This window comes from Panthera pardus, unplaced genomic scaffold (assembly GCF_024362965.1).
Source record: "Panthera pardus isolate Hobbes unplaced genomic scaffold, ASM2436296v1 HiC_scaffold_23, whole genome shotgun sequence".
NCBI lineage: Eukaryota > Metazoa > Chordata > Mammalia > Carnivora > Felidae > Panthera > Panthera pardus.
In genome coordinates, this window is record NW_026526799.1 from 3234771 (window position 1) to 3258701 (window position 23931).

The 23931-nt window shown below is 43.0% G+C and overlaps 1 protein-coding gene across 2 annotated transcripts in view; it reads right to left on the minus strand.

Moving 5' to 3' along the window:
• ADAMTSL3 (ADAMTS like 3) overlaps nt 1-23931 on the minus strand; it is a 350523-nt gene that overhangs the window by 230796 nt on the left and 95796 nt on the right. For both annotated transcript variants that reach the window (XM_053888620.1, XM_053888619.1), the window contains exon 4: nt 12160-12287. In XM_053888620.1, the coding sequence (XP_053744595.1) occupies nt 12160-12287 (128 nt within the window). The remainder of the gene's footprint in view (nt 1-12159; nt 12288-23931) is intronic.

The following is a 23931-nucleotide window of genomic DNA, read 5'->3' on the forward strand; positions in this document are numbered from 1 at the left end:
TTTTTCTTAAATATGAACAAATAAGGATCACCGGAAATCTTACAAAAGTCTCTAACATGAACCACAATGACATACATGAAATAGAAAACCGTGATTTGGAAGGAACTAAGGCTATGTGAGAAGAAAACTTTGTCCTCAAAAAGCCTATTTATATACTCAGAAATAAAAGAAAATATATTGCATCTGGAAATCAGGGACAGAATGCTATATTCTTTTTAACTCGAGGAACAAAAAATATCTTAGAAAAAGAGAACAGAGAGAGAATATGTGTGTGTGTATACATATATATATGTATATATATATATATATATATATATATATAAAATATAGAATATATATTCTATATATAATATATAGAATATTCTAGAATATATATATACATATGTATGTGTGTGTATGTGTGTGTGTGTGTAGATATCTATCTATATATCTATATATATCTATATAAATATATATATATATAGATATATAGATAGATATCTACACACACACACACATATACATTTAGAATGCTTGTCAAGCTGGAAAATAAGTTTAGGTAAATTTCCCAGAAAATAGGGCAAATGAACAAAGAGAAGAAAATAAAAAATCTAATATCTGAATAATAGGAGTTTTAACAAAAGAGAACAGAAAAAAATGAAGAGGAGAAATCATCAAAGAAATAATTCAAGACTGAAAGGAATAAATTTTCATAGTGAAAGAATCCATGGTGAGTACATACAACGGACCAAAACAGACCCACATCAAGATACAGCATGATAACATTTCAGAGAACTAGGAGACAAATGCTTCTCTACACATCCAGAGAGGAGGAAAAAAGAATAGGAAATCAGAATGCCTTCGGATGTCACAATATCACCACTGTGTATTGGGAGACAGTGAAGCAATGCCTTTGAGTTTCTAAGGGAAAATAATTTTTATATAATCCTATTTCTGGAAAATCATCCTTCAACTTTGAGAGTAAAATAAAGACATTTTCAAATATCCAGGGAGCTCCTGAAAAATGTACTAATTAAAAAGAAGGAGAAAGTTAAGGGGGAAAAAAGAGAGAGAAAAAGAGAGAGAAGTGACTGGGGAACAGGAGATCTAACCCAGGAGAGAGGTAGATGGCGTTCCCGGGATGACAGTACGATGAAACGCAGGACACCCTGAGCTCCTAGCTATAGAGCAACTAGCTCAGCTTAAAAAGCTGTTAGGAACTCTCCAGGAGGGAAATCCATGAGAAAGAAGATGAAGGAGAATGAAAATTAGAAAAATGAGTGAAAATCCGAATAACTATTTTTTTTAAATAGTGATAAAAATGTACAAAACTAAGAAAACAAATGAGCCAATTTTGGATTCTAGAGAAAAGAAAAATACACTCTGGAAAGGAAAAATAGTCATACTATTTTACATCACTCAGCTGTGAGTAGTAGAAAGATCATAGTTGTAATAATTTATTTATTTAGCATTATTTTGGTTTTTTTTTTTCTTTGAGAGACAGAGAGAGTGTGAGCAGGGGAGGGGCAGAGACAGACACACACACACACACACACACACACACACACACACACAGAATCCGAAGCAGGCTCCAGGCTCTGAGCTGTCAGTTCTGAGCCTGTTGCAGAGCTTGAACCCATGAACTGTGAGATCATGACCTGAGCCGAAGTCAGACGCTCAACCGACTGAGCCACCCAGGTGCCCCCATAAGTTGTAATAATTTAAATCCTGAACAGTGGTCTAGCCAAAGCTGCACATGACACTGAGACGAGGAACTAAAAGAGAGTATTTGCACGTGTGTGTGTGCATGCGAACGTACGTACATGCACAGTCCGGGAACAAGAAATGTGAAAGATTGCTAAATTCCGCATCTTCTGAAATAAGAATCTAAGAGATAATGCCCACAACTGAACAATCAAGAAGTTGCAAAAGAAGCGTTAGGAATTGAGAATAAATATAAAAATAATCAGTCGCCCCTGGGGAATCAAACAACGGCAGGAAGGGGATCAGGAGATTGTTGCTTTTCACCTCAAGCCTAGATGAGCTATTTGGCTGTTTAAACTATATTCCTGTACATCTCTGAAAAAATAAATAAACATGTAAAAGCTTTTTTACAAATCTCACTGTAAAAAGTCCATATTCCCCAACACAGCTGTCAATATTCTTCACCAAATGAACCACGCTTCCCCATCCCACAGACCTGCGCTATAGTCAAACAGGCTTTTTTTCTAAATCAGCCCTGGGATTTATTAATTCAGTTATTTATTTGTAAAATAAAGTTTACTAAATTTCCAATATATGTCAGCAGTAACACGGAACGTAAAGTAAAGGGCTGAAAGAAACAATCCACACCACCTCAGTTTAGTCTCGACTGTGGAGAACAGAAAAATAAACCAACACGGTGGAAGAAACACTCTCATAAAAACACTCACAAGATCCCAAGGAAGCACAGAAGAGGTGCACATAACCCAGGAAAGGGGAGGGATTGCCAACGAATGCTTAACGGGAGAAACAAGGATGCAAAGGCGTTTTCAAAGTCGGCTATGTGTCAACCAGGAAAAGGAGAAAAAGATGCTTTAGTCAGAAAGAAGGAGCATTGACCAAAAAAAAAAAAAAAAAAAAGTTGATAGTGAGCTCACGTTCACCCACCCATTCAGTTAACACTGGTTGGGTCCCAATATTACGTCAGATACTACGTTAGGCATTGGAGTGGGGAAGTGTTTGACCCTTCCCTAAAAGGAATCCTTTTTGCCAACAATTTAAAAGGCACGAAAGACAAACATCAAAGCTACAGCAAGGCATCAAGATAGACTTCCTAAATGAGGATGACCCTGAACACTAAGTATGAACTAGCCAGATATCATACTTAAAAAAAAGACAAAAGTCTGCCTGATGCAACGCAAGTGATTAAGGCAATTGATACACAAAAGAACCAGGTTTAATGTGAAGGAAAGAATGTAAGGTAAGAAATATGCCACAGGAGCATTTTAAAACTTCATTAGAAGTCAACAGATCTCTGTCTCTCTCTCTCTCTCTCTGTGTCTCTCTCTCTGTCTCTGTCTCTCTCTCTCTCTCACACACACACACACACACACACACACACACACACACACACAAATTCAAGTGGCAAGGATCTTGAAAAATCGCTCTCAAATATACAGAAAAAGAAAAAAGTGGGGCACCTGCATGGCTTAGTTAAGCGACCAACTTTGGCTCAGGTCACGGTCTCATGGTTCATGAGTTTGAGCCCCACGCCGGGCTCTGTGCTGACAGCTCAGAGCCTGGAGCCTGCTTCAGATTCTGTGTCTCCCCCTCTCTCTGCCCTTCCCCTGCTCATGCTCTGTCTCTCTGTCTCTGTCTCTGTCTTCTTCTCTCTCTCTCTCAAAAATAAACATTAAAAAATTTTTTTAAAGAAAAAAGCAATGAAAGTGATTGGTGAGAACGCAATAAAAGTGGAACACAGACAGAAACAATTGATGGTCATGAAGGCCAGGACAAAGGGGCAAGAACCAACAGTGAATGATATAATAGAAGAAAAATTTTCCTCCAATAAATAAGGATGAAAATCTGCACAAGTAGCTATTATGTGCCAAGGAGAAATGAATTTCAAAAGAGTGAGAGCTAGACACAATCTTATAAAATTCTTGACTTTATGAAGGAAAAAAAAAAAAAAACCCTAAGTCTTTTCTAGGCTGCCAAACAGAACAAATAGGTTATCTACAAAGACCGACAACAACAAAAACAACCAAGCTGGCCTGAGGGGTCTATGAGCAGCAACACGGACACCAAACATTATGGAAAAAGAACTCTGGGCCTTGAGAAGGGAAATTTGTGTCTTGGGTATTTTATACCCAAATAAGCCATTCACTGTTTATGTGTGAAAGCAGGAAAAAGACATTTTCAGATACATAAGGACTCATAAAGTATAAGACCCACAGCTTTGTCCCGAAATTAAAAAGGCTATAAAGCCCTGTTGCTTGAAGTGTGGTCTATGGACAAGCAGCATTGACATCGCCTGGGAATTTGTTAGAAATGAAAGCTCTTGGGCCCCACTCCAGACCTACTGAATCAAAGTTTATATTTTAACAAGATCCCTAGGTGATTCATATGCACATTAAAATTCCAGAAGCACTGCTCAAAACACATCCCTGCCAACAAAGTGATGATTCAAAATGAAGAAACTACAAAGACGGATAATTAGCACTGAAATAATGTACGCACGCACACACAATTAAGTTTCAACAAATGTCTGAAATATGATTATAAAAGAAAAGATATAAAGCAAAATACTGGTGCCAATACACTGAAATGTAAAATCTCAAATAATAACAACAAAACCCAAGAGGTGGAAGTGAAGAGGAAAAGCATAAAATATTCATCGTCTGTACAGGGAGAAATCAGAAAAAAAACTATTTTATTGTTGGCATTGGCACTGGTAGCTATAAAGTAATTATTAAAATATGGCTTTCAAACATCTTCAATTTCATCGGCAGCAAAATATATATATATTTATTATATATATATTATATATATATAATATATATATATATGTATATAATTTCCAAATTACCAGAGGTTAAATTTCAGGCAAAAACATAAGAAAAAAAGAGAAAGATTTTAAATAGAAATAGTAATCTGAGCACATATATTGAATTCCTTTCCTTACAAATGCCTAGTGAAATGACCGCCTTAGTACATTCATAAGTGGACATCTCTATATTATACGTGGAAATTCACAGAGGCTATACACAAACCAGGAACTTCAAGATATAATGTAAGCAAGTCTGAATTAAAGGGGGTAGGGGTGCCTGGGTGGCTCAGTCGGTTAAGCATCCGACTTCAACTCAGATGATGGTCTCATGGTTCATGAGTTCGAGCCCCACGTTGGGCTCTGTGCTGACAGCTCAGAGCCTAGAGCCTGCTTTAGCTTCTGTGTCTCCCTCTCTCTCTGGTCCCTCCACCACTCATGCTCTATCTCTCTCTCTCTCTCAAAAATAAATAAACATTAAAAAAATTAACAATTTAAAGGGGGTGCACAAATATACCATTCACTGTACATAAAAGTGAGGCTAAGTGAGAACCTACCTTTACCCACTAAATTAAAGTGGACGATGTAGCCAGAATTCCTTGCAAATAACAGGATGGGGGTAACTAGCAAAAGACACCTAAGATCCCACTAGATGGAGGTCCCTGTGATATCTCAGTGCCTACACGGGCTAGGGTACTCTGGAAAGGTTACATAAAGTATAGGTACCACAAATACTATCTCCAAATAAAAGCAAGCCACAAAAATCATAGAAAAGAAATTCATTTAGCAGAAAGGCAATATTCCTTCCCATGAATGCCGTCCAACCACGCTTCCTGTTGATCTTTCGGTATGGAGATACTGACCCAAAGATGCAGTACATCTAGAACAGTGATTCTTACCCAGACAGAAGGGCATTTTTCCCATGGAGATCCAGAACTGAATTAGCTAGGGACTTGATCACATTCTGACCAAAAATCCAGATCCCTGTTATTTGGAGTAGAGGGACTCAGAAATAAAACACACGCGCGCGCATATACATATATCCTTATTTTTTTTAATTTGCTTGTTTAAATTTTTTTAATGTTTGTTTTTGAGAGAGAGAGAGCGAGCAGGGGAAGGGCAGAGAGAGAGAGAGGGAGACACAGAATCCAAAGCAGGCTCCAGGTTCTGAACTGTCAGCACAGAGCCCGACGCGGGGCTCAAACTCACGAACCGCGAGATCATGACCTGAGCCGAAGTCAGACGCTTAACCAACGGAGCCACCCAGGCGCCCCAGATTTGTTCTTATTGTTTAAATGGAAGCTTAGACCATTGATTGTTTTCAGCCAACCCTGATATGTATATTCTGGGCTATACACTTCCCTACAAAGATGGCTTGAGCTAACTATTCCAAAAGATTTATTTCTGATAATGCTTCTTCTCCTTAGTTTCTACTTTGTCTGATACCCGTACAGCTTTACCAATTTTCTTTTAATTAGTGTCACGTTATGGCTTCTTCCTGTGCTTTTATTTACAGTCGTTGGGTGTCCTTACACTTCACGTTTGTCTCTAGTAAACAGCGTATGATATTGGTGTTTTACCTCTAACAGCCTTTATCTTTTAACTGGACTTAGTCCTTTTACATTTAATATAAACCCTGATATAATCAGGGGTTCACATCTACCACCTTGCTGTTTGTTTTCTATTTGTGACACTTGTTCTGTATTCCATCTTCTCTCCCTGAGTTTTCTTTCTTGAGTTATTTGGAATCAACCAAACATTTTACCATTATTCTATTTCTATGACAGCTGGTTGGTAGTTATAGAATTTTTTATTAGGCTTTTAATGGTAACCCTAGAAATTACAAGATGCACCCGTGACTTTGAAATGTCAAATGTTAGTCACTTTTATGACTTCCTAGGCAATTCAAAAACATTAGAATACTTTAATTCCATTTACCCCCTTCCCAAATTTCATGTTATGGTTTCCCTGGGTTTTTTTTTATTCTACATATACTTAAACCCCCACAAAACATACTATTATTACTTTAAATGGTTTGTATTCATTTATATTTCTGTTCTCAATTGTCCATTTCCTCCTGAGTTTCCACTCTCCAGACGGGGTCACCTTCCTTCTACCTGAAGAACTCCCTTTAGCGAAGAATTCTAAAGTTTTTGTTTGCCTGAAAATACCTTATTTCACCTTCACACTTGAAGGCTCTTTTCCTTCATGGGGAATTCTACTCTAATAGTTATTTTCTTTCAAGACGTTAAGCAGGTCATTTCATTATCTTCTGATGACAATTTACAGTCACCTGATTTTTGCTCCTTTGAAGATAATGCATGTTTTCTCTCTGACTTATTTTAAGACTTTCTTCTACTATAATGGATTTATGTGTATTTATTCTATTTGGGGTTTTCAGGGCTGCATCAATTTGTGGCTTGATCCCTACAGAGCAGTAACTTTTTTCAGTAGTTCTGGGAAATTCTCGGCTACTAACTCTTCAAGTCGTATTTGTACTCTACGCCCATTTCTTTTCCTTTAGGACTCCAATTACACATACTTTGGACTTTTTTACCTTATACCATATATCCTTTATTCTATTTTCTGTGTTTTCCCCCCTCTATAATTTAGCCAGCATAGTTTTATACTCTTTTCTGTTATTTCTTTTTTTTTATTTTTATTTTTTTAATGTTTATTTATTTTTGAGACAGAGAGAGACAGAGCATGAACGGGGGAGGGGCAGAGAGAGAGGGAGACACAGAATCGGAAGCAGGCTCCAGGCTCTGAGCCATCAGCCCAGAGCCCGACGCGGGGCTCGAACTCACGGACCACGAGATCGTGACCTGAGCCGAAGTCGGACGCTCAACCGACTGAGCCACCCAGGCGCCCCTCTTTTCTGTTATTTCTAATCTGCGGTTAAGTTCACAATTTTAGTTGTCATATGCTTCTGTTCTCAAATTTCCATTTGATGCTACTTCATGGATCCCAGTTCTCTGGTAAGATCCTGTATTTTGTCATCTATTCGTACCAAACACATTTATTACAGGGTTTTTGTTTTGTCGTGTTTTTCAACACATAGATCCAACAGCTCCGGTACCTGTTTCTATTCTGTTTTTCATCTTGATCCTGTCTCATGGTAAGACTGGTAATTTTATTACATTATGGGCATGATCTATGAAAATCCGTATCATCTCCAGGGTATTTTAGGGTCTTTTTTAAAGCTTCTTGGAGGCAGGTGGAATAGTGACAAATTTTATCAGTCAAATTGGGGTTGAGCTCATTCAAGACTAAGTTTTAGTCTTAGCAACATCTAGTCTAATTAGAACTGGTTTTTCCCCTTACTTTTAGGGTACAGTTCTTCAGGGATACCAGCTTATCACTGAGGTGTCTACCAGGGCTTTGAACCCCAATTTTTATGTCCCAGGACCATGAGACTGTCAATAAATCTGCTTACCGTCTCAGCCTCTTTGTAACTGCCTTCTGCTTGGCTTTTCTACCTCTCATTGCTTAAGAATCAGTGAATGCCTGGATGAAAAATATGGCTCAGATAAAGTCACTTTTCTGCATACTGCTTCCTTTAGGGATCTTAGAATCTCAAGTTCTGAGTCCATGACTATGTTTACTTCTCAATTTCTGCTTCCCTATTGCCCATCGCTGAGCTGTTAATACCTGCGATAGTTTATATTAGTCCAAAGTGAAGTGAGACAAATAAGAGATAAACAGTAGATTTTCAGAAAGCTAGGTGAATTCAATTTAAAGGCAGGTTTTTTTTTTTAACGTTTTTTTATTTATTTTTGAGACAGGGAGAGACAGAGCATGAACAAGGGAGGGTCAGAGAGAGAGGGAGACATAGAATTTGAAACAGGCTCCAGGCTCTGAGCTGTCAGCACAGAGCCTGACACGGGGCTCGAACTCATGGACCGCGAGATCGTGACCTGAGCCGAAGTCGCCTCCTTAACCGACTGAGCCACCCAGGCGACCCAAAAGGCAGGTTTTTTAAATCTAAGAGTATGCCCTGCTTTTAGATGCTAAAATGAAAAGACCCTGATTGGAATTATTCTTTGAAAAGTCTGTGATGATAGACCATAGCTGCGTTCTGTTTGCTCGTTGTTTTTGTCCTTATTTAATGAAATAAAAAATTGACAACCTATATCAATTCCAAATATGCTTCTTGTGAAATTTTACAAGTGTCTGAAATTCAAAAGTCTGAGAACCAAATTCTGAATCCTGGCCTACAGATCTACCTCCTTCTTCAATACTGGCCCGTTCTGTTTTCTCTTTTCTCCATTGTTCTCCAAGCATAAAAGCCTCTTTTCATTTCCTACTCCAGCATTTTTACACATGCTGCTCCCACCCTTTGAATATTTTGCTCCATATCCCTCCCCTATAAGAACCATGAGGGCAGACTTTGTGTTAGTGTCCTTCACAATTGTTAAACTCCTTGCATATGTCGAGATATAAAAAGGGTCTGGACAGAAGATATTTGCAAATGACACATCAATTAAAGGGTGAACATCCAAAACATATAAAAACTTACACAACACAACACCAATAAAACCCAAATAATCCAGTTAAAAATGGGCAGAAGACACGAACAGACATTTCTTCATAGAAGACATCCAGATGGCCGACGGACACGTGGCAAGACGTTCAACATCGCTCATCATCAGCGAAATGCAAATCAAAACCACAATAGATACCACCTCACACCTTTCAGAATGTCTAAAATCAACAACACAGGAAACAACAAGTGTTGGCAAGAATGTGGAGAAAAAGGAACACTTGTGCACTGTTGGTGGGAATGCAAACTGGTGCAGCCGCTGTGGAAAACGGTGTGGAGGCTCCTCAAAAAATTGTAAAAAATGTAAAATAGAACTACCATAGTATCTGGTAATTCCATGCTGGGTATGGAATTGGTACTATACTGTACCTCTAAACTGTACCTCTAAACTAATACAACTATATGTTAGCTAACTGGAATTTAAATAGATACGCAGACAGATAAATTTTTAAAAGGGTCTGGCGCTTGGAGACAGAAAGATCAGTGGAGGCTTATAGAGTGGAAAGATTTCTGAAGCGTTGAGAAATCTGTGTAATGATCCTACCTTTCACTCTGCCCCACCAAGAAAGAGAAGGGATGAGGCCTTCAATCTGCTAACCCCAAATCAAGGGGGAGAAAGGTTAGGGACAGCACTTACAGAGTTCAATCTGTACCTCCGGCCGTTGGTTGGTGGCTGATCCGTACCTGAGAAATTGAAGGGCAGAGAGACTGGCCGCAGCACCTGTGTAGGGAGAGTAGCTGTTGCCGCACTGGCTCACTGAGCTTCGAGAGTTCATTTAGCGAAGCTGGCAAGACGGTTTCAGGTGAGCCAGACGCGGGCCGCGTGCGACACAGGCAGCATGGCGCTGTCTCAGGAACCTACCAAGATGGCCGCCAAGGGGGGAGGATAGACATCAACAGGAAGAAGCCTGGAGGGTGCCCAGCTGTCCAAGAGCCGAAGAGGGAGCAGTATTAGCAAGACGGGGTTGTGAACACACATCTGGAGGGAACTGCTGCCAAGACAGGCCAAGGGACCGGGGGCAAAGGGAACACGGCGCCTCAGAGAAATCCATCCAAGTGTCCACAAGAGAAGCAGCCAGCTTCAAACACCTGCCGAAGCAGAGAGCACCGGGGCCCGCTCGCTACAGTCAAGGCAGACCTCTCCTCTCCTGTTGCTGTCCTCATCCCAAATTTCCCTTCCTGGAAGGTGCAGAAAAGACAGAAGAAACTCGGCCACCTCCCTTCCTTATCTGACACGTTCAATGATCAGCTGGCCCCAGTTAGGAGAGGGAAGATGCAAATCCACACACACGGAGATAGATCAATTACCAAAATTATATTCCCAAGTCAAGGTTATTTTTTAATTAATAATCAATGAATATGTGAGCGTTTTGGTTGTATGACAATAGAATTAAAGTGGTCGTTCATGGTCGTTAATATATTCCTCCAATTGTTTTTAACAAATAAAAGTACATACTTTAAAAAAAAAAAAAGGACAGGGGCACCTGGGTGGCTCAGTCGGTTAAGTGTCTGACTTCGGCTCAGGTCATGATCTCATGGCTCATGAGTTCGAGCCCCACGTCGGGCTCTGTGCTGACAGCTCGGAGCCTGGAACCTGCTTCGGATTCTGTGTCTCCCTCTCTCTCTGCCCTTCCCCTGCTCTCTCTCTCTCTCTCAAAAATAAACAAACATTAAAAAAATTTTTTTAAAAAAAGGACAAACACAAATAACCCCCACTCCTTTCCCATCCAAACTCCACCAGTGAATGCAAATTATTAAGACTCCCAGATTTGGAGGCCACAGAGTGGAAACAAAGTCCTACCTTCCACACATCAGACTCTAGGCTGGAAACTTCTCCCCCAGGTGACTGAACGGCAGTGGGAAAAATCTTATCCCACATATGAGAAGTCCCTCCCTGACCCCTGCCCACAGGCATACGGCCCTCCTACTGCAGACCTCACCAGGATGAACACACGCCAATACAGCACATACCCTACCATCCCTGCACAGTGCACGACGCACTCAGAGTAACAGAGCCTTCGTTTCCTCCCCACGTCAACAGCACAGGGGGTGTAGGTACGCCAATCTGTCTGCGCAAGACTAATCCCTAGATTTCAGTTCTGCAACCACGCACTTAGGGTCAATGCTCTGAGCGGGAACTCAGCCTGGGGGCAGTGACACCGACAGTGCCTCCAATAGCCTTCCCCTGCTGTCCGACAGTGGACTAAGTATCCTCCTTCTCCAAGGCCACATCACAATCTCCCGGTTGCCCCGCTGTGCACTGTCTCAAGAAAACTGCAGGATGTATGTGGTCACTCTTTAATAACCCATAAAACAGCAACATCAACGAAACCCTGCTTGAGCCAGACACAGTATGCTCTCCCTGCATTTCTGATCTACACCTTGACACTATTCAGGAAACGTCAAGTTACCCTTCTGCCTGACAATATCCCAAATCTGACGATGGCTGCCATAATCCTGGAGCCTTCCTTTGGTCTAGGACCAGGACATCAGGTTCCATCAACCTGGGGCTCTGTCTTCTCTGAGAGCCGAGGTGAATTCTTGGCTGGCACTTAAACTGCCCTATGAAGGGTTACCTCAAATTGTCTCAGACGCAGTGATGACTATGGGCTTCTTACAAACTTAATGTGTTTTTTTTTTAAGAAGCCAATCTTATATTTTAACACGTTATTTAATATAAGCATACCTACGGTGTGAAAACAGAACTCGCTTTACCTTTTTAATGGATGGGATGCTCAGAGAAAGTGAACAAGAAATGAATTAAAAGTGAAATAACTCAAGGGTGGCACCCAAAATACTCGAGCCATTATCCCTAATCTTGACAATGTGGGGCCAGTAACTTAACACGCCAGGCCTTCCCTCCTACAAAGCTTAAAGTGTTTAGTGTCCCAGGCTCCTTTGAGCTGGGGGGTCTCACGTGGATGGACTACAGCCACACTCGTGAAAATGGGACCGTTACTATTTAACTATGGTAACCTGAGGATAACTAATATTTACACACAGCAGATGTCACATCACCATCATAGTACCTTGCGAGGCCGGAAGCCGAGCTGTCTCACCAGCCCCACCCTTCAAAGACCCTGACATCCCACAACCAGCCCCCACTTACCTCCCTGTCAGACACCTCCGCAGAGAGTATGATGCCCCTCCCCCACAAGTCCGGGAGCAGTCACTCCAGCTGCCCCAAACATCCCAGTTGGTGTCTTTGTCTTCCTCGGCCCGAGCATTTCTTGAGGTCTAGAATGTGAAAAAGAAAACACGATACACTGTAGACAAATATGCTAGAAATATTCCAAAGCTTCCCCAGTTTTCCCAGAGTCTTATTCTAAGCTGTTCATAGAGACTAAAGTTGCCTAAAGATGCTTTCCCTTGAAATGACTACATTAACACACACACACACACACACACACACACATACACGCGATAGTTTTATATGGAAACTAGTGGCATGTGAGTATTTTTCCACCTTATGAAGGTTTTGTCCAGGCAGCTTCTAAGCTCAGTTTTATTTTTTTTAATGTTTGTTTATTTTTAGAGAGAGAGAGAAAGTGTGCACGCACATGCACGCATGAGCAGGGCAGGGGCACAGAGAGGGAGAGAGAGAGAATCTCAAGCAGCCTCCACACTCAGTACAGAGCCTGATGCAGGGCTCAATCCCATGACCGTGGGATCACGACCTGAGCTGTCATCAAGGGTCAGATGCTCCACCAACTGAGCTACCCAGGTGCCCCTCTAAGCTCAGTTTTAAGCCTGAAATTTTATCATTCCAAAATTTAAATAGATTAAATCATGTTTTATAACCTACATAGCAGGGTCACACCTTGCACCTAACGCTTTCTCACCACTGAAATTCTGACTTGCCTATCCATCAGACAGACGGGCACCAGCTCCAAGGAAATGATTCTGTACAAGGATTTGTGGACTCTCTCTCCTGAAAAGGGCTCCATCCCAAGAAAACAAAGTAAACAAAGCCTTGGGGATCCAAGAAAACAGAAGAGGGCCCGTTATGAATACATTTTGGTTTAATTAGTCTTCTGGAATTGCCATCATTGACTTACATTGGGATACTCTGGAGAAAAGAGGAGAGTTAGAAGTTAAAAATATATAGACATACGTAAATGTAGCTGTGAAAAGAAATGATGTGCAATGCTTACATAAAGTTACAAAACTTTACTAAAGGGCCTACGGTAGGCTCCACAGAATAAGCGGAGAAATGTATCATAGTCCTAAATGGATAAACTTGGTACTGTGAAATGTTAATTCTCTCCAAATTAATCTATAAATGTATAACAACTCCAATCAAAATCCCCAAGAGAACTTTCTTGGAACCCACCAAAATGATTCCAAAGTTCATCTAGTGGAATAAATGTCTATACGAGCCAAGACAAAAACTGTAAAAGAAGGGAAATTGGAGGGAAATTGCCTCAATTAAGAGTAGAGAACTGGCATAGTAATAAGCATTTGAAATCTATTAAATTAAAAAAAGGGTTGGGGGGGGGGGTGAGGGAGTCCAGAAGCAGACTCAAGTATAAGGACATAGGATGGGACCACACGTCAATGTGAAGGTATTTAAAAACAAAACAAAAACCATAGATGACTCATTCACAAAATACCCAAAAATGACTTCCAGATATATGAGAAATTTTTATTAAAAACACTCAGGCTATAAAATACTAGAAATATTATAGATTAACAGTCGTATAGACTTGACGTAGGCAAGACCATCTCAGATAGGTCAACAAAAGTAGAAACCACAAAGGAAAAGGCAGGAAGATTTAATCACACTAAAATGCGAACACACAAGGCCTTTCCTATCTCTTCACCTTCAGATAAAGGTGCATGTATGTGAGCACGCCCACAAAATGCATAAAGTACAAGCATATGGGCTGCAAGAAAGACAGTCACCTGCCTCTGAGAATGGAGAATGTGGGGCTAGGAGCCACTGCTGTTCACGGAAGACACAGAAGGGATGCCGACTGAATGTCTCCTATCCCCTACACCCTCATAAAAGATCTGAAGCCAATATGACGAAACCTTACATCTGATGAAGCCACGTAGTGTTATAACGGATACTAGCTGTATCTGAACTTGCCATTTTTTTTTTGAAATACCTTTTTAAAAAAAAAAAATTTTTTAATGGAGGGGGTAAAAGATAATCCTCAGAGCACAGCATAAGTCTCTGTCACTCTTCATACAGGTAACCAGGTACCTGCATTGAGAAAGAAGTGAGTTAATTAAAATGTTCGCCGTGGCTACTTCCGAGATCAAGGACTCTGGAGGATTTTATCCTCTTTTGTTTTTATTTCTCTGCATCTTGCAAACAAAAAAACAAAAAACAAAAAAAAATTTTTTAAAACAAACACTTTCAAACTTGAATTAAATGCAGGCAGTCCAACGAACAAAGAACACATCCTGCTGACAGGCAGAAAAGTTCAAGTCGGGGGAATTTAACAGGGAAGCCCTAAGTCACAGTCAATGAACACTTATGAAGGCAACCCTAATGCTAATAAACCACAGCATCCAGCTGAACGAGACACTGCCCAGGCTTCCTCAAGCCCTTAGGCCACATGACCTCATCCAACCAGAAAAAACATTTTTTTAAATTAAGAGGGGGATCTGTAGAAAGGACTTTCAAAACTGAAATGAAATAATGAAGCAAGGTGGGGGGAGGGGTTCCCAATAACTTCCACCCAAGACTCACCAGTCAGTGGATTTCATGGCTTCCTGCCAAGCTACCTATTTATAGCACAGCAAGAAGCCCTACTAGAGGCAATATTTCAGGAACAGTCAAGTGAAAGGAAAGGATATATATCTGGCAACTGATCAAACCTGTCATCACGAATAAGGGCTAATTAAACCCACACTATTTACTGTTCTAATTAGATCACTGTTCAGTTCAATTTTCTACACTAAACGTCACCAAATGGAGCTGTGTCCTGTCTGTAACATAACATAAAATAAAGTTTTAATTCATAAAAAACACAGTCGGTTTAGTGCCTTCATCTGGACGTTTAGGTTGGTGAGTCCAAACCGTTTAGGCAAGCGTTTAAAATACACACAGCTGAAATTGATTTTTCATTTTGTCACTCGATCTACCGATAGGTTGAATGTGAAAAGTTGAAAAACATCATCGTATATATTTTTAAATGAAAGTTGAGAGTTCTTTGCAATATTGTTTTAATTTGTTTTTATTCCCACCATCCCATCTGTTCGGTTTATAGTTAGAGTCCAGTTTGTTTCCATAACTTCTCCACCTTTACTTACAAGAAAAAAAAAAATCTGGATTCTAGAATAACTAAAATAGACATGTTATAAATGCAGGCATTTGGTTTCTCTCGTCGGGTAAGAGATTTTCCCCCTAAGAAAACAGAAAATCACATGTCAAGAGGGGTCCTTGAGTTTTTCTCCTGTCCTTGACCGTGAAGATGAAGTTGGGATTGTGCTCTGAAACCCCAGCGCCCAGCTGGCTGGCCAGTCTTCCCTGTTCACATACTCGTCCTGACCCAGACAGCAGCAAGAGCATCTCTATTTCTACCTGGACCCTGCCGCTCCCCGCTGATGCTGGGAGCATGAAGACAGCACAAACGTTCGGAAAAAAGCCCTGTTGTGGCAGGACACAGGCCACCTGGGTCCTTCCTGGACATTTACGTCTGTGTGTTCGTCCTCACAGCAACACCGAACCTCTTTCCTGGACCCCACGGCCTCCCAGAGCAGGGGACCGCGGGCCCCCACCCACCTCCACACAACAGCCCTCCCCAAGTGTTCTCAAGCCATCTCGTGCCTTCAACCACCCCAGCTCTTCCGTCGATATTTTCTCCGCACACACTTACGTTTGTACATTTTCAGTCTTAAAATGCAGAGTCCAGAATACAGCACTGTATCTGAAAATAACACAGACCAAGCACTGCCCCACTCTCCAGCTTTCTTCCAGTAAAATCTGAGTTCCCTCCTTCCTTCCTTCCTTCCTTCCTTCCTTCCTTCCTTCCTTCCCTCCCCTCTTCCTTCATTTCTTCCCTCCCTCCCTTCCTCCTTCCTTCCCTCCTCTTTCCTTCTTTTTCCTTCCTTCCCTCCCTTCATTCCTTCCTTCCTTTCTTCCTTCTTCTTCCTTCCTTCCCTCCTCTTTCCTTCTTTTTCCTTCCTTCTCTCCCTTCATTCCTTCATTCCTTTCTTCCTCCTTCTTCCTTCCTTACCTCCCTCCTTCCTTCCTTCTTCAGTCACACCACTTCTTGGATCTCATTAAAGAGGCCGTATCACATAATGGTTAAGAGCTGTGCAATCTTGGACCTGTTTCTTAACCCTTGTAAAACTCATCGACAAAACGGAGATGATAACCTTCACCCCAGCAAGATTTAAATAAAATAACACATATATAACGAACCACACATCATCTCAATAAACGTAATAAGTGAATGTCTTGATACGCATAAGCTGTTATCCTGCAAAAGCACATCTTTTTCAAAGCAGCCACAGCAGGGCCAGCTCTCCCCCGTTTTTACTCCTGCAAGCCTTAACATTAATCACTGCTGAATTTCCTCTTGTTGCTTTTGGCCCAGAACACCGGCCTGTTGAGATCTGTTGGAATCCTGATCCTGTCACCCGTCTCTGAGCCATTTCGCTCAGCTTCGCAGCTTCCATGTTCCGCCCAAGTCCCCGATAAATGTGCTGGCCATAGCTTCCTAATCTTACAGAATTCCGCTAATGCATATTTCTGCCTTTTTTTTTTAAACAGTAAGCAGACCATAGTGCCAAGTAAGCGGCCAAACTAATCAGCCTTGGAATCTGTGAACACAGTTTAATGTTACAGTGAAAATACGAAATAATACCAATCGCCATGATCAAATATTAGGAGGCGGAAGAAGGGGAGGGGAGGGAAGAAACCTGCCATCAGGGGACCTAGATCAGGTGGGGCCCATGTCCCTGGGCCGAGAGAAGGGGCATTTGTCAGCCCCAGCTCTGAGACGCAGTGACGGTAAAATCTGACTGCTGGAGAGCAGCTCCATGTTTGGCCTGACGGTCACCCCGAAGAGGCAGCCTCTCCCCCCACATCTCCATACGCTGTCTTGCCTAATTATCTAAAGCCCATGTTGTGAGTACGCTACAAGCCATTACCTGAACCCCACCTATAGGTTTTCTACCCCCAGAAAGTACTGCTTGTCTGCGCTTTCCCTGCAGTCCTTGGAACCTTCTCACAAACCCTCCAGGGGGGTACTACCAGCCCCCTCTGACAGGTGAGCAACTGTGGCCTGAAGAACCACACGTCGGGTGTCGCAGGGGGAGCCCAGGGGGAACCCCCTTCTGTTTGACCCTGGCAAGCCTGCGTGTTCTTCACGGATGCCCCGCTGCGTTTGTGACCAGGAACCCAATGAATCCAGCAGCCGCCCTACCGTCACTCGCAGGGAGGGCACCTGCTGCGGTGGCCCTCCTGACCACGGCACTCCCCTGCGGCGGACCTGCTGCTGTGGCCCCACCTGACCACAGAGCTCCCCTGCTATTTCAGCGCAGACTCTCTTTTTTCCGCTGTGTTTTGAGCAGAACTGTGCTTCTGTTTCTCGTATTTGATCGTATCTAGGTTATTTCACGGGCGACACGCATTCTTAACTGATGCTCACGACCCAGACACGTGTGTTAATTTCCCACACACAAACAGAGACGGAAGGCTTCTGATGTTCAAGACACGGTGTCCCCAGAGGACCAGGCTGGACGGGTCACAGGGCAGCCAGGCAGCAGGTGACAGACCCTGGAGGGACGCGGTGATGCAGAGTCAGCCGTCGGGCTTCGACAGCGACAGACGCAGGAGCCCAGAGCGAGGAGACTGACACAGAAGCAATGTTACCCCGTTAGGGACATGAGCTTCCCAAGGATGCACCAATTCTGCTGTTCCAAGAACCCCTTCCACCTCTGTCTTGCAACATGATTGCAAGTGTGGTCTTAATTTCATCTCTCTTTTGGAACTGTGATAGAATTACAATGCTTGCCGATTTTTTTCCTTCTGCTCATCTATATTTCCCCATTTTATACAGTGAACATGTACAGTTTATGCAATAAAACACCCAATAAAAGTTCTTTTTTTTTTAAGGTGGGGGGGGGAACCACTAAAAGGAAACCTTTAGAAACGCATCCAGAGAAGTAAACTGTGCCTTGTGCTGTCTGGTTAAAACTATCAGGCTTAGAGATCTCTTAGGAAATCATATTTTCCTACGTGAAGCTATAGCTGGGGAATATTTTTGGATGAAAAATTCAAAAGAGATATTGTTTACTCATTATATAATAGGACTGGTAAAAGCCAAGAGTATTGCAGGAATAAGTGTGTTCACAATCTCATAAAGACTCGAGGACTCCTTGCCTTTCTTGGATCTCCATGCATCAATCAAATCATAAAATATTTTCCTGACAAGTCCTTAAATCTGAGAGTTATAATGAACAGTACAGTTCTAACCAGTCTTGCAAAAATGTTAGTAATTAAACACAGATTTCACATATAAGGTCACTTATTGGAAATGCTATATTAACAGCTCCGTATTAAAAACAACCCAAAATAAAGTAAGTTCCACTGGGATATTACTTCCCAGACATCAAATAAATGTTCATTCCAATGTGACCACAAAGGTTATTTAAGGAGATCTCAAATGACCCAGATTTTGTTAACGGTAAATACATTCTTTCAGGTTAATGTGACCTTAAGGTCTTTAACAACAAAAATCTTTAAAATACATAAATTAGGTAAATGACATAAAAATGCCACTCAAGCTGTCACACAGACTCAACAATTCAATTCAACCAGAATATATTAAACACGGACATATCTAAAGCGGTGTGCGAGGCACTATTGAGAAACGCTCCATAACCCTGTATCTCCCCTCTCCCTTTTCAGCCCTTTGGACCCTCTACTGAAAACTGTGTCCAGTAGTCCCCCCTTATCCATGGGGGATACGTTTTAAGACCCCAGGTAGATGCCTCAAACCACAGACAGTACTGAACCCTGGATGTACGATATTTTCCCTCTACATACATACCTATGATGAAATTTAATTTATAAGTTAGGCACAGTAAGAAATGAGCAACAATAACTCGTAATGAAATACAATGATTGTAACAACACTCGGTAATAAAAGTTATGTGAATGCAGCCTCTCGCAAAATATCTTCTTGTTCTCGCTCCCCTTTTCTTCTTGTGATGATGTGAGATGACAGAATGCCTACCTGAGGAGAGGAAGGGAGGTGAAAGATGTGGGCGTGTGATGCAGTTTGGGGTGCTATTGGCCTTCTGGCGTTGGGTCAGAAGGAGGATCGTCTCCCTCAGGGTGATGCTGTGGTTGATCTCCAGTGACCGAAACCACGACTGGAGGGGGGAGACTCCTGAATATCCACAACTCATGACCCCGACAGTCAACGACCTCTGGGGTTCGGTTGACCGTCTCCAACAACGTGGCCCTGATTACTTCACCACCTTCTTCCAACCCTTCACCGATCCCTCGGGACACACGTCCTCCATCTCCTGGCTCTCCGCGACCCGCTCTGCCTCTTTCTCCAGCCCCCTTTCCACGCCTCGGGCTCACACCACATTCCAGATCCAAGCACACCAGAACCCTCACTGTTCCCCAGACACAAGCACATCTGCGTCCCGTGGCCAACTCCGAAGCGGTACAAAGACCCTCCTCGTCCGGCAGCCCTCTCTGCGGGAGACCAGCGAGCAGAGAGCCAGACGGGCCGTCTTCCCTGAGCCTGGGGTCAGTGCGGTCCAGGAGAGCTTCTGAGGAAGCACCTTGCTCCCTGGATGGTTCCCGCCAGCCCCAGCACCTGGGAGGCCGTGCACCCCCGCATCCTGGGACTGCTCACCTCATCTAGCCCCTCCCCCGAGTCAGCCAGGTTCTGTGGGGTCCACCTCCTCGTCCACACCCTCGCCCCAAACTCCTAATTTGGAAGGTGGTTGGACCTCCTGTCTCCCACAAATGTTAGGAAGACTTCCCAAATCAGGGCAGCCACGGCTTCTCCAAGTGCAGACGAAGGAGCCCCCGCTGAGCACGTCCAGACCCGCGAGAGTGAGGCAGCCCCGAGTAGAGCAGTGTAGTCCCCTGTGTTAGGTGGGAGGACCAGGTCCCAGCGGGGACACCGAGGCCACTCTCAGATGGGGCTCACTCGAGGAGCATCCTAAAAACCCACTGCTTACTAAGGTGTGGACGGGGCACCGGGAAACCCCAGAGCCGTTGCAGCACCCCCCTCCGCCCCGGGGGGCGGTACCGAGCCGGCTCTGTGAATGCTGCCATTCTTGTCACCTGCCTGGGCCTTGCGTGAAAGATGGGGCGAGGGCGGACGGACGCTGGGCCTAAAGGCTGCCTGAGAGGAGCTAAGGCCTTGGTTAAGAATTACAGCCCACAAGGGGCGCCTGGGTGGCTCAGTCGGTTAAACAACTGACTTCAGCTCAGGTCATGATCTCACGGTTCATGGGTTCGAGCCCCGCGTCGGGCTCTGTGCTGACAGCTCGGAGCCTGGAGCTCGCTTCGGCTTCTGTGTCTCCCCCTCTCTCTTCTCTAAAATAAACAAACATTAAAAAATTAAAAAAAAAAAGAATTACAGCCCACATCAACCCCACAAGGTGGGAGTTGAGGAAACAGATACATGGCTCTCCTCCCTCTTGCTAATCCCCTGCAGTCCTCACCCAACTGGCGGTCAGATCCGGCCAGGAGCCAGAGGGCGAGGGAGACCATGGATGCGGTCCCCACAGGCCTGCCTCCTGGGTGGGTGTGGCACATGGTGGCCAGCAGCAGAGAGAAGGCATGGAGGGCAGAGGGAGGCTTTCCAGCACAGTAATTTACTGACTCACTGGAATACTTTTTTAAATTTATTTTATTTATTTTGAGAGAAAGAATGCAAGCAAGGGAGGGGCAGAGAGAGAGAGAGAGAGAAGGAGAGAGAGAATCCCAAGCAGGCTCTGCCCTGTCAGCACAGAGCCCGATGCAGGGGCTCCAACTCACAAACCGTGAGATCATGAGCTGAGCCGAAACCAAGAGTCGAATGCTTAACCGACCGAGCCGCCCAGGTGCCCCGACTCACTGGAATGATTTTGAACAGAGAAGAGACTTCGGCAAATGGTTGCTTTGGCAAAATTGCTCTGGTAGGGATGTGGGGGAGGGCCGTGCGAAGACGAGACAAAATGTATTTTTCTTGGGATGAGAACTTGCAAGGTCGACTTTCTTAGACATGAAGCTTTCGGGAGCTTGAATCAACAGGACGCGTCAGCTGCCCAGCCGCAGGGAGAAAGGGGTGCCAGGGCGACTTGGGCTTCCGCACTAAGTGGCTTGTGGTACATGTGAATCTCGCATGTCTCCAGGCCTCACAACCACCTTCCAACCCCACCCTTGAGGTGAGACTCTCAGTGCCCTCGTGCATAAAACATAAGCAGGGCCTGGATGACGGCTAAGATAAAGGGAGTGAACCGGTGGTCCCAGGAGGAATCTGACTGCATATATGATTTATTTAACTGTACACTTGATCTTAGCCAAAAGGCCGAGAAGCGATGTGATTTATTTAACTGTAATTGAGTATCTTACCAAAAAAAAAAAAAAAAAGTACTCATTGGCTAATGTTTAAAAATATGGAGATTTTACATAAAAACCTATACTTCCGACTTCTCAGAAAAAGAAAAGAAGAAATCAATATAGGACCCACATCCCAGCATGGCAACGATTTGAACTAAGCATGGCCGCGTGGGTTTTTTTTTTTTCCAAGTATAATCAACATACAGTGTGATATCAGTTTCAGGTGTACAATATAATGATTCGACCCTTCCATACCCCACCCTCTGCTCATTACAAGTGGCTCCTTAATCCCCATCACCAATTTCACCCACCTCCCCACCCACCTCCCCTCTGGTGACCAGCAGTGTGTTCTCTGTAGTTAAGAGTCTGTTTCTTAGTATGTCCTTAGCTCTCTTTTCCCTTTGCTCCTTTGTTTCTTAAATTCCACATATGAGTGAAATCATATGTATCTGTCTTTCTCTGACTGACTTATTTCACTAGCTCCCTCCATGTCATCGCAAATGGCACGATTTCATTCTTTTTTATAGCTGAGTAATATGCCGCGGTAATATATGGGTGACTGAGTGGCTCAGTCAGTTAAGGGTCCTACGCTTGATTCCAGCTCAGGTCATGATCTCACGGTTTGTGAGATCAAGTCTCACGTCAGGCTCCATGCTGACAGCATGGGGCCTGCTTCTGATTCTCTCTCTCTCCCACTCTCTCTGACCCTCCCTTCCTCATGCTCACCGTCTCTCAAAGTAAACTTAACAAAATATTCCACTGTAATATATATACCATATCATCTTTATCCATTCATCCATATTTATTGCAACATTATTTACGATAGCCACGATATGGCCACATGATTTCTAAAGGGCCCATGACTTCCAATTCGCACAGACCTCATCCAGCCCCTATGAGGATTCACACTATCTTCCTGGCTCCTGGAGGCCAAATGGGGAGCTTGTTGGTGACGAGTGACTGTCGGTTTGGAGGTAATCAATAGGCATGTGTATTTATAACTGATGCCAGATTCTTTACAATCTTGCTGCAGAACAACACCACATAAGAAAGTAAGAAACAAGTAAGAAACACAAGTAAAAAGCACAGATACAAATAACTTTAAAATAAAAACAAAGGGCACTTTTTCATCTTCACTGGACAGTGAGTTCAGCAAGGTGCACAGAAGCAGAATGTAAGAAGTTATTCCATGATGCTCGTTGTCTAAACTCTAACTCCCCTTGCACCTAAGGGATTTGTCTCTGGGGTAGTTATATATAAAATATAAAATATAAAATATATAAAATAGGGGCGCCTGGGTGGCTCAGTTGGTTAAGCCGCCAACTTCAGCTCAGGTCATGATCTCGTGGTCCATGAGTTCAAGTCCCACGTTGGGCTCTGTGCTGACAGCTCAGAGCCTGGAGCCTGTTTCAGATTCTGTATCTCCCTCTCTCTGACCCTCCCCTGTTCATGCTGTGTCTCTCTCTGTCTCAAAAATAAACGTTAAAAAAAAATTTAAAAAAATATATATTTATATAAAATAATGTATTTTTTATAATAAATGTAAAAAATGTAAAAAATAAAAAATAAATATATTTTTTATACTTTTTTTAATGTTTATTAATTTTTGAGGGAGAGAGAGAGTGAACAGGGGAGGAGCAGAGAGATAGGGAGACAGGATCAGAAGCAGGCTCCAGGCTCTGAACTGTCAGCACAGAGCCCGACACGGGGCTCGAACTCACAAGTCGTGAGATCATGACCTGAGCTGAATTCGGATGCTTAACCGACTGAGCCACCCAGGTGCCCCCAAAATATTAGTGTATTTTAACAGCCCAAATAAAAATTCCCAGAGTGCAGACAAATATTTTGGAAGATACTATGCTGGCACCAACACATGGGACACCATGGTCCCCAGGAAGCCCAGGAATCACCCAGGGCCACCTCTCCATCACAACCCCTGCACAATCCTAGATTGTGGATGCAAACATCTAGGTAATGTTTCTCACCATAAGTGCAATTTTCATGGCTACTGGACAAGTTAGAAAAGAACCATAACCAGTTCCTTTCCAACTATATTAAGATACATAAATAAAAATGCCCAAATACTATGACGGCTTTGTTTTGGTTTGTTTTCGTTTTATTTTTTGTTAAAAACAAACTCCTAAATACAAATGTACTTTACATGGAGAAAGATTTAGTAAGATACCATCATGAGGCATGTCCAGCACAACATCCGGTAAGACTGACCAGCAAAGAACACTTAATGCTGCCAACTGTAAAAGACTGATGGACAGTCATGGTGGGCTAGGTAATGTGGATCAACATCCCACTGATGGCAACCAGAAAGGAAAAAATATTCTCTGTGAA